This window comes from Cydia fagiglandana, chromosome 8 (genome assembly GCF_963556715.1).
Source record: "Cydia fagiglandana chromosome 8, ilCydFagi1.1, whole genome shotgun sequence".
Taxonomy (NCBI): Eukaryota; Metazoa; Arthropoda; class Insecta; order Lepidoptera; family Tortricidae; genus Cydia; species Cydia fagiglandana.
The window spans coordinates 14,539,327-14,551,923 of NC_085939.1; the positions used below are offsets into that span (position 1 = coordinate 14,539,327).

Below are 12,597 nucleotides of genomic sequence, written 5' to 3' on the forward strand. Positions count from 1 at the left end.
CTAAACGCATTCCTCCCCCTCCTGCCCTTCCAGCTCTGTAACAAATGCAATTGCAGTTTTACCAGTGGGGAGACACTCCTGGGCTATAACCGCGAAAATCGAAGTTCGCAAATTGCGGGGATTTTTCTCTGTCACTCTAATTACGCCTTCATTGGAGTAAGAGAGAAAGATCCCCGCAATTTGCGAATTTCGGTTTTCGCGGTAGCCGCTATGACTTCGGTCGAACTCGGCTCCGTTCGGCTCAGCATTGCTCCGAGCAATTCTTAGAGTTGGCACCACTTGACTTCCTTTTGCGTGCACGACCACAGATAAGATAATCACTTGAATGTTGACAACCCTAAATTGCCGAATGGGATAGTGCCATATATTAGAAAGCACAATTCGACCCTGAACCGCTGTCAAACTTCGGGTTTCTAGGAAGTGTCCTTTCTGTACGGTAGTACTACTACCTATTTCTTTTGTGGTTTTACCTAAACAACTGTAAAGATATTAGTCAGTGGTATTACTGTGGGTGAAGTATACGAAAAAAGCCTTAAATGCCCTGCGCGTGCAATATAATAATGCACTTAGAATGTTGTTGGGGCTGCCCACGTGGTGTAGCGCATCGCGCATGTTCGCCGAGGCCCATACAGACGATTTCCATGCGGTTATGCGAAAGAGAATCGTCTCGATGATGGGTCGGCTTAGGAGCAGTACCAACAGCATTCTGGATGTCATTGCAGAAAGACCTGAGAATCCTATACTGGCGCATTGGATTCGCCAAGTTATAGGCTTTCTTAAATTTAGAAAATAGATTAGGTTATAATTATTAGGTCATATACTAGGTGTAAAAATTAACATTAGTTCCTAAGTTATACTAACAAATATGGATGCAAATCTGAAATAAATATTTTCAATTTCAATTTCAATTTCAAATTACTAAAAGAAATTAATAACTAGCTTAAATCTAAAATAGGCCCTTGAGGCATTGTACCAAGGATGCTGGCGGCATTTCCTCGCTGTATCGGAATGCTGATACGTTGTGCAAGGTAGCCGCCAGCTCATCGGTCACCAGTTATGTCAACTGTAAAGGATGACTTTCGCTAGGCCGGGTCGGGCCCGCCGAAACGTCCGACATGACATTTTCTATGGCGTTCGATTGTTGATCACGTAGAAAACGAAGCGTTAAAAGCTCCGGCCCGGCCACGGCTCGGTCTAGCGTGAGTCATCCTTAAAGCCAATATGCTTCAATTTCGATTATGTAAATACTAATGTAAATTCATGTTGTACCTATTAAGCAGAAGCGTCTAGAATGATACCACAATCCTTACAAGTAAAGGAAAAGTGGAAAAACTGACCCGAACTCGCGACTCCGGGATACCAGCCCACTGAGCTACCGGAATTTACTCGATGACAGCGAATATGTCAACCGTATCCTTCATAAGCGCCTTAGGGGCGCCTAGCGACATCTACCGTAAGTGCATTATACTTATTAACTCACATTATAGACGAGTCTAACACGAATTTAATTCAATTACCTTGATTTACCGACGTTTCGACACAGGTTTCACTGGTCGTGATCGCGGCTGGATGATGTCCCAGCAAAATGTCAAAACAGAGATTTGTGCATCTACACGACGAAAGTGTATGGAAAAGTTTGGGGAAGGTTGGTGTTGTTTGTGTGGTTGTGAACAAGACCCGTCTATAACGTGAGTTAATATGTGTTCAAAACGCGAAAGTTTAAAATATTATATTGCATTATACTTCGTAAACGGCTAATGGACTTGTCATATTGGAAATTTATCAGTAGCAGGCGTGGCTCACTCCGCGATTTCGTCGCTTTGCTACAGGTAGCTAAAATTACATTCGTTCCACACCAATTTTGGTGGCTAGCCATAAGCCGCGCGTGGCGCTGTCGTCACCTAGCGGCCATGTCTGTCCTGATCGCAACAGACGCGTTTTGTTAGAGAGTGAGTCTTCTGTACCTAGTACTATTATTTATTCTGTGTCAGTAGCGACTTTTACGTTTAATTTCTCTGTTTCAGCTACGCAAAGGTTGTCTGGAAGAGATCGCGCTTTAGCGATGAGATCGCCCGTTGTATGCCTCACATTTAATCAATTGTTTTTTTTTTCTTCTCTTTAGTATGTATTTTTTACTAAGGTGTGCCAATAAGAGTATTCTCTATTCTTTGACGCCGACTATGTTAGTGTGACTCTTAACTGATGCAAATATTTTATAAAAGCATCATCGATAAAATTATAAGTATGGTAAGTAATACCATTCTCATTGAGGTTGAATAAAAAAAGACAGTCTACTCGAAGGTTAGCTGGAAGAGATCCCTTACAGGGATAAGTTCGCCTTTGGTACCTTTATTTCTGTAAATATTATGTAAACCTGTGTTGTGTACAATAAAGTGATTACTACTACTACTACTACTACAATCCAACACACCATTTTATTTGCTTTCGCCATTTTGTTTTCGTTTATTCTACGCATAAGTAACTCAATACATTCATGCGTTCTTGATCACGCAAGATAATTCGAGAATAAATAAACGGGCATATATTATTTGTAAATCCGATTGAAACGAAATAACGGGAAAAAGAGAAAATAATAACAGTAGAAAGAAAAGCGAACATTTTTGAATATTTTCAGGCTTGCATTCGATAGCTCTCATAAACTTAATCCTTGTACAAGGTCGAATCCTGTACGCTTAACGAAATTTAACTTGGTAGGTGCTCGACATTTACACAGTAAAGTCAGGACAGGACTAGGTACAAATCTATTAAAATAGTAGATATTGTATGCTGTGGATGTTGGATTAAAACTTAAATTCATCTTCATTCCGTAACGTCCTAGTTCATTCGCGTCAATAACAATTTCTTCTCCTTTTTCCTAATCAAAACACGATACCGAGTATGCTTTGAAACGGGTCCCCACTATTTATGTTACAGTACCTATGAAATGTTATATTAGGCAAAAATAATTTGAAATAGAGGAATATTGTCAAAGTAAATTATGTAGTTAGTACATTTAATGCCATCTCTCGACAAAAATGGTTTTAGAACGCCATTTGACTTTGATCCTTATTTATTCACTGGACTGTTAAATTTCTTAAATGTCAAAAAGCATCGCCATCTAGTAAGTACCTTTGGCCTATCGTCGAGTAGGTAGATGGCGATACTTTTTGACTGACTACATAATTTACTTTGACATTATTCTTCTAATCTAATTTCTCTCTGTTATAGGTACCTGCCTGCCATGCACCCAGAAAAGTGGGCCAAAATGGTTACTGAGTGGGACCCACGGAATACAGTAGGCGGTGCAGGCCGGAGTTTAGGCAGACCGAAAAGGAGATGGCGGGACGACTTGGACGCATTCTACTCCAAATGGTGGGAAAATGCCAATGACAGGGTCGAGGGGAGAAAACGAGGGGAGGCCTTTGCCCAGCAGTGGGACACCAAAGTAGCCTAGGTAAAAAAAAAAGGTACCTGAGCGTCCAGTGTGAGTGCCCCGGACCACACAAGGCGCGATCTCTTGGCTGGAAGGAGGGGGTGTTGGCTGCGTGCATTCGGGCTTCTTGTCGAAGCAGTATCTGCAACACTCTGTTTATTTAACCACCATAACTATTATTCATGTCGCTTATCGGAGCCAATTATAGAGAGCCAAGGGATTTGACGTATATGTACCTACGTTATTATATGTATCAAAATTTGCGGTTTGGAAAAAGTCTAATAATTTCATTTTTCAATTTTAATTAATTTATTTAAAAGATAACAATGGCCCATAATGGTTAGGAAAAAATTAAGATTAAAAACTAGGCGTTAGTGGAACAAAAACAGAAAGCTACAAACAAAAACAACAGCAATAACAATAAACTATAAACACTCTAATATGGCAATTAGCCAGTTTCAGTGTTTAACAGTAACTCTTTGGTTTACTGTGACATAAAGAGCTTGTTACAGCGCAACCTAACATGTATAGGTATATAGGCAGGTGTTTAGAGAATATACGTTCTTATACTATCACGTACACATAAGGTGTTTAACTATACATACTCCCCCCCCCCCCTGCTCGAAACAATATGTTGTTTTTTGAATGCGACCCTGCCAAAATCCATATAAATTAAAAGAAAAATATACAGTCAATCATTGCTAAGTGCTAACCCGCGTTTTACTTACTTGCGTATTTTTGCTTGAAATAATGTTGCGATCCTCTCGCCGTATAAATAAATACGCAAATAAATGTAACGAACCACCAACAAAAGTAAAAAAAAAAACTCGACAAGAGTTTCGTTGCTGGAGATGTGTGTGTACTCAATTCCAAGTTTTTACTTGAATAATGTATCTATTTGTGACGTCCCGCGAGTAAAGGTACTTATGGCGGTTGGCGCATACGCTATTATTGCAATATTATTGCGCTCCAATATTATTGCGGCGCTATGCGTAAGCGCCGGCCGCCATAAGGTACCTTTTTCCGTGGAACGTCACATATGCCAACAACTAAATATAAACATGGTTCTGCAATGAAGGAATGAAAGAAATGCATTCCTTTATCGTCCAGCGGCTTACCTACGTGTTTAAGACTTTCTTTTTTTAAGGTTTTCCTATTGCGTATTCAATTAATATATGAACTGACATAGGTAGGGCCCCTAGAATCCAACGTCTGCAGATAACTTACCTAAATAATTTGCAGTTCTTGATAAGGCAAAGGAAATCCTGGCGGAACCTGTGGTTCATGAAACAGTATGTTATTGGGTTGCTAAATGATGAACAGTACGCCAACAGTTGCAGGGATATTATGCCTTTGGAGCCAACGTACTTGTACAATTCCTTTGGGTAAAATAGATAGATCTAGAACAAACAATATTACATTAAAGTCGGTCGCTTATGTAATGTCACATATATCTTGGATATGTGACATTACATAAGCGACCGACGAATATTGTCTATAAGGTCCCTTTTCATAGATATCGCTTTTCATAGTTGGATTCATCTGCAACAATTTTGATAGCACATGCAGCCCAAGTATTATTTGAGACATCAAACTTCTATGAAATATTATGTTGAGATTAGAGATGGGCCGAATATTCGGTAACTATTTGGTAGGGATTCGGTAATCAGCATATTCGGCAAATTTTGCAAATGTTCGTATTCGGCCGAATTATTCAGATAAAGCGCCGAATATTGGGCAAATGTTCGTATCGTGTAAAATGTAAGCTCCTCCGGCATTTTTCAAGTACTCTCTTCCATCAGATTACGTTTTTCCATTGCCATTAAAACACAATCATGAGGCATGTTGAATCCATGTTTTCATTTCTTGGAGAGTGTTGGAAATTTGTTTGAGATTCCATTAAATTTGTACAGAGATGTGCATAATTGTTTTCCATCGCATTTCTCGGAAACGTTTGTATTTGTTATTCTACTTCAGAACCCCAGTACTTTGTGTACCGAGACAGACTGAAAGATACGTTTCCGTGAAAATACGATGAATAAATTATACACTATCTAGATCTGTATTTGATTTGTTTCAAGGGAATTTCTTAGAAAGCGATTCATCTTTACGTAACAATGTACCTAATTGAAGCATCTCTAAAAGGTTTATTAGAATGATACAGATGAAACGAATAAAACGGCCGAATATTCGTTTTGGTAAGACCTGAACCTAACATTCTGCCCCATATTTCATATTTGGCAAACTCCATATTCGGCTTATCTCTAGAATGAAATCATTTATGTAGGTGCCTCGCGATGGTACCCGTTACATAATAGGATGATCTTTGGTCGATAGGAAAATAAACAAACATAAGAGCCTATTTTATAAAACTTACTTAATTATTTTTCTAATTAAGACTAGTGTATCATACGGTGTTCATACTACTTACCGTATTTATTACATGAAGTGGTGTCCAACAGATAAAGAACTCCAATATGATAACGAAAAGCATTCTTATTACCTAAAAAGAAGAAAATTCAGTAAATCACACACTATGCATAAAAAGATCAATGATATAAATGTCGCTACTAGTTAATCTATTTTGATGACAACCTATAATTTGGGGTATTTTGCTCCTGCCTATAGTTCAAATAGTCGTTTACAAATTGATAGTCGCCGCAATTATATTAGCATATTATAATAATGTTAGGAATTCAAAATAAATTGTGACGTCCCACGAGTAAAGGTACCTTATGGGGGTTGGCGCTTACGCTATTATTAACGCCGCTCCAATATCATTGCGGCGCTATGCGACGTAAGCGCCGGCCGCCATTCCGTGGAACGTCACTTATCGAGTTCGTTTATCTGAGTAGGTACATACGTAGATAAATAATAACAGAAAAAATATATTTGAATATTATTAGACGTTAAGTCATTTTACTAATTTGGAGCATAGTTACCCAAAGGGAAGCAAAGTATCACCATTTTACGATGTCGGTCTCGCATCGGTCTATTCAGCCACCAAAAACGGTGTTTCTCCGGTGTTACACCATAAATCTTCTGCAATAGACGAAAATGCCTATGAATGAATGAATTATACATTATTACTTATAACTCACTTTTCTTTTCGCCTCAATGCTTTTTTCAGTGTGTGTAGACCGGATAGCGTGTCTAAAGTCTAGGTCCACTGTGCTCATGTTGTGCGTGGACTTTAATAACTCTTTCACCACGTTCGTGTCCATGTCCTGAAAAATGGACATCATTAACTGGAAGTCTAAAAAGCTGCGGTTCCAACATACGAAAAAAAACTGCGATCTAAAGCAAGTATACCTACCTACTATAACTACTACAATACATACAAGGACTGAAATTGTATACCTATACATATTAACATCTTTATTTATAACTCATGTCTTTTGATTTAACTGGCGCATACTCCACCGACAAGAGCCATGCTCTTAAATTATGATGATGATGTCTTTTGATAAGACATCGACGATCATCTTATCTTATCTTATCTTAATAGAATAGGCTAGTAGCCTTACCACAAGTTTATCACTGACATATGTCAGCACCGCCATATTCGCTAGCGTGTGCGTAACTTACTTTCTATGCATCTCGTTAGTACTGGCAAAATAGGTAATTCACACGTGTTTCATATATACAACGTTTTACAGAACATATGGCCCTTTAAATTTTCGACATAGGCATGGAAAGTGCTTAACTTATTAACTAATGTAATCCGCCGTTGAATATATTGAATTAGCATCTTTATTCAAAGTGTAGGTACTATATTCTACTAGTCAAGCCCTTTTATTCGATACCCTTAATGGAAAATTTTGAAAAATATGTAACTAATATGCCATTTTGTCTCGGCGGCCATCTTGGATTTACAATGAAACTGAGAATATTAAATCGCATTGGCACCGAACTAAAATTGTGTACCAAACACCAGATCAATATGTCAACAGAAAGGGGATGAAATTTCATTTACAGACGGCCCAAACAAATAAACAACAAACCGGGCAAGCTAAAATCGTTTAATAAAAAACCGGTCAAGTGAGAGTTCGTTTAACTCGCGCACCCAGGGTTCCGTATAAACATTCGTTCGTAAACTTCGGAGATAAAAGAGAAATGGTTTTTTTTACATTTTCCTTCATGCATTTTCTTTGACTATGAAAAATAAAATAAAAATATATTTTCAAATGCTCAATTGAAGCTATTTTAGATGATACCCACTTTTGACCTAGGGTAGACTGAAATTTTGCCCCCATTGCTCATTTACTAGTTAATTAAACAAATAAGTGTTCCGTGAACAAAATTTTGTACGGAACACTAAAAATACCTAAATAATTTCGATGTGTTTGGATTAGCGTTGTTCATAACTATTCCAAATTTCAAACCGACAGCTTAAGTAGTTCTCAAATTATTTAGCGATGTGACAGACCGACGGACAGACAGACGGACAGAGTCGCACCACAAGGGTTCCCTTTGTACCTTTTTTGTACGGAACCCTATTATAGATCAAAAAGTTGTCGAATATGCTAAATACCGACCCGCATACTTACCGAATTTGAGAGTTAAAATACACGCGTACCGTAAAGGGGCCCACAGATTACCAGTTCGCCGGACGATATCAGCCTGTCAGTTGTTCGGAGCTGTCAAATTTTGCTATTAACGGACAGGCTGATATCATCCGGCGGACTGGTAATCAGTGGACCCCTTTATTGTAATATTTGTATTACATAGGCCACAGAATAAATAATTGTACTAGGTACAGAAGATTCACTCTCTAACAAACAGCGTCTGTTACGATTAGGGCAGATATGACCGCTAGGTGGCGCAAGCGCCACGCGCGGCCTATGATTAGCCACCAAAATTGGTGTGGGCCGGTTGTACTTGTTGCGACGCGACGATATCGCGGAGTGAGCCAGGCCACCCACGCCTGCACAGGGAACCCTAAATTGCTAGGGATACGTTAGATACCCACACGCCATTACATTTAAGTCGCGTTTCTCTCGCTCTTATTGCTGTTTTGTTGTTGTTTAACGACATCCTAACAAACTGGATACTACTACAAGGATCGTAAAACAAAGCCTGTACAAAGTCAGATTAGGCATTTGAGAGAAATTTAAAAGTTACATGTAGGTAGGCAAGTTTTATGAAACAACTCTTTGCGTGAATAACATAATAGTAGAAAAAGAATTCAAATGCTTAAAAATCTGTTAAATTATTTCTGTTTTTACAAATATAAATGTCACAGTCTATATGCGACGTCCCACGGGTAAAGGCACCTTATGGCGGTTGGCGCTTACCCTATTGTTAACGTCGCTCCAATATTATTGCGGCATTATTGCGGCGCTATGCGACGACGTAAGCGCCAGCCGCCATAGGGTACCTTTTGCCGTGGAACGTCACATATTTATAGTACAGTGAAACCTGGTTAAGTGGGACCTGGATAAGTGAGAAACCTCTATAGCTGGGACTCATGGTGCGGTCCCGACACTTTAGCACTGAATTACCTCTGTAACTGAGATAAAACGAACCTCTATAACTGGGATTCGTTGTTGTGATTTTATAGTTACATTTACCTCTATAATTGAGACAGAGAGTGTATTTTACCTCCTTTACTGAGACTATATTTATAAGAGTACATTTTCCTAATTTTTTTTTAGAATTTTATAGGGAATTGACTTCTGTATCTGAGATAACATCAATCTATGACCTCTCTAACTTGGACTTCATTGAACAATTTCCGTATTCTTAATAACTCTTAGTTTATCCACAAATTCCGCATTAGCCTAGTTGTGTCTAAACAACTTCAAGTTTGATTTAGTTAATTTATGTAAAGTAGTTAAAATTATCGAAACGAAAGCTGAAATTTTGATAAGTAACACGAATAAATAAGTTTTTATTTATTAAATTTCTAATACGCAATGAAGTCCATATCAAATTTAATTGAATTTTGAAATATCTATCCTTCGGAGAATCATTCAAAATAAAACCAAAGAAATATTTAATTAAACAGACTTAAAAATATTTAGGGACAAGGATTATTTTACCTTATTTATTTTTAAAGATAGTTACTAAATACCTCTTTAACCACCTCTATAACTGAAATATATCCTCTATTAATGGGACCCTCTGTAAATGAGACAGAAATTTATTTGTACCTGGCTAACTGGGAGCCTGGGTAAGTGGAAAACCTCTTTAAGTGAGACAAATTTGCGCGTCCCTTGAGATCTCACTTATCCAGGTTTCACTGTATATCAATAGATGTAGAGGGACAAACAAATACTATCAACGGTTTGTTGAATTTGACGGACGTTACGGAAAACCATTTACATCTACAACTTTTTTAATATAATATTTAAAACTATCGCGCTTTGAACACACATTAACTCACATTTATTTTATTTTATTGGTATTCAGGATAACAACAGCCGTAAATATAACTAAGACATATTAATGCTTACATAAAAATAAGGCCAATAACAGTCATCCATTGAGTTACATTATATAACGATTAAAAATAACAAAGATAAGAAAACAACGAGAATGTACAATACACACAAATGCTCGATACGCTAGAAATACTATAAACCGGTTGTAAAATGTATAAGTAATCTAGTTAAAAATACCTACTTCTACATTACACGGTTTTTTTTTTTTTTTTATTATGAATGGGCTTACACATGGCCACAGACTAGCCGAGGCGTAGACGTGGCCTACGATGGAGCGAGCTCGCCCAGAAGGTGCCTGTTCACTCTTGATTCGCACTTTGTTCTATCGCGAAACTTTGTTCACACTTTGTTCTATCGCGAAATCGCGGGTCGGGTCGGGCAATAAAAGTGTCCTGTCTATAAATGTGAGTTAACTTTTTTTAAAGCCTATAGTATTGGGTCTCTAATATACGATTTCACCGACCGGGCGGCGTCGGAGCGAACTTACCATATAAATAGTTCTACGGCTACTACGGACCATAATTTCACGGGTTCGGATCGGATTCGGATCGGACGTAGTGCGAAACCGCTCTTATAGAAATTCAATAGGTAGAATGCGTATAACATGTGTAGAGACAGTCCAAGATAAGTCTGCAAGATTTTGATAGCACACAAAGTGCAAGTGTTATTTTAAACGTCAAACTTCTATGAAATTATGACGTATAAATATCATTTGCACTGTATGTGCTTTCAAAATCGCTGGAAACTTGTCTTGGTCTAACTCTATCAAAGTCGTTGCAGACTTATCTTGGCCTGACTCTATTGTTTTATTCAATAGGTAACCTTCGTCATTAATGAAGAATGGTGCATGGAAATGAATTAAAGATAAAACTGACTAATGGCTGCAGGATCATTATTTTTGTACTGAAGGACTATTTAAATGTTGAATTGTAATATTGAATAAATAAAACAAATAAATAAATATTATAGGATATTTTTACACAAATTGACTAAGCCCCACGCACGGTAAGCTCAAGAAGGCTTGTGTTGTGGGTACTCAGACAACGATATATATAATATATAAATACTTAAAGAAGAAAAAGATGGCGCTGCTGTCAACTAGTACACATCGGCTACTTGAATTTTTGTTGTTTATAAATATAAATCAGACTCAGTATCAAGTAAAAAGTGATAAAATCTGCTCAGCTGTTTCCAACAAACCAGTGATATCGTTATTTCGGGCTGTAATCCCGTATAAGAAATCATAAATTGATCTCGTCAAATCGAAGTGTCTCAGTGGTCTTAAAGTGACGGAAACGAAAGTTCCAAAGGCAATTAATGAATTACGATAACAACAACAACGGATATACAGTCAACGTATGCGGAAGTGTTAGAACTAATAACAAGTTAGTGTAAAAAGAGTGTATTTCTGAGTTGTTAAGTGTGTAATAAAATTCTGGGTAGATTGTTTTTCTTGATGAGGGTAAACCACAAGGTAAACATACCACACCAGAATCTTAAGAAAAAGTACACACACTCATCAGAACCTAAAATTCGACGGATTGAATATGGGCTTCGTAGCACTGGGGTATTGACGGCGCTCTTTTTTGGCTCGAGGTCGGCGATAGTCCTGCGTTCGAGTCCCAGCAACTGTGCATCTTTTTGTTTTTTTGAACATTGTGCGGATTCTGCCGGCGATTGTTAGCGCCATTGCTGGTGGGAGAATAACGGGAAGGACGTGATTTTAGTTTAAATATTTTTCTTTGGATTTTATTTTATGTGTTGTGCTTTTTTTTTGTTTTTGTTTTAATTTTCTGTAATGCTTTTCATTTCAATCTGTCAAATTTTAATTTGGTAATAATTTTATGAATATAATGTTGGTTATTGTTATATAGCACTAGACGGGCCCACAGCTCCGCTCGCGTAAATGAAATAAAGAGTTCGTCTTATGTTTAGTTAAATACCGACATTATTATGTATTCAACCCTGCCATGGTTTAAAACTGTGATAGGGATTTCTTATTTGTAGCCGTTATTTGGATAACTCAAATCGCAAATTTGTCAAAAAATGATGTGATTTGATAAAAGGCAAGATTGTATTTTTTCATCTACACGTACATATTTATTTAAAACTTGTTTCAAGATAAAAATATTATTTGTTCTTATAAGCCTAGTTGCAAAAACGTTCATTAGATTAATTTTCGCCTTAAGTCGAATATGGACGACCACCGCCCTTAAATCGCCTTTTCATACAAATAGGTAGTCTAGTCCTCTCGGTCTTGCGATAGCTCTCGCCAGTCGCCATGGCCGAGGTTGAGCAGGTCTTGAGCAACTACGTCGTTTCAGCGCTACCTAGGACGTCCACTCGGGCGTCTCCCATTTTGTTGTCCCAAGTACCTGCGCTCTCTTCACGGCACGATCCTCTCCATTCTCTCTAAGTGTCCGAGCCACCACTGAATTTAGCCGCTTTTGTTTTGCAATATTTCGCCAATATATCGGACCACATCCTTATTTCTATGGCAACAAAATTATATTGCGATATTTGGCTGACTGTTGACTGTATATTTGCTTATTTTTATCAGGTCGCTCAATAATATCTGAACATGCACTTTAATCTACCTACATAACTTACTATCAACTTTGTATTTTTGGCCCATCTCAGCATTCTTAGCCCGTCCCCGGACGAATGGCAATGTTTGCCGAAGCCGTGAAAGTCAATCTGAATAATATAACTCAAAAA

The 12,597-nt window shown here is 37.9% G+C and overlaps 1 protein-coding gene across 1 annotated transcript in view; it reads right to left on the bottom strand.

Moving 5' to 3' along the window:
- Window positions 1–12,597, bottom strand: part of LOC134666940 (cholecystokinin receptor-like) — a 40,522-nt gene continuing 27,925 nt past the window's right edge. The window contains exons 8-12 of the mRNA XM_063524248.1: window positions 6,535–6,660; window positions 5,865–5,936; window positions 4,661–4,833; window positions 3,472–3,575; window positions 1–35 (exon numbers count right to left, since the gene is read on the bottom strand). Coding sequence (XP_063380318.1) covers window positions 1–35; window positions 3,472–3,575; window positions 4,661–4,833; window positions 5,865–5,936; window positions 6,535–6,660 — 510 coding nt within the window. The remainder of the gene's footprint in view (window positions 36–3,471; window positions 3,576–4,660; window positions 4,834–5,864; window positions 5,937–6,534; window positions 6,661–12,597) is intronic.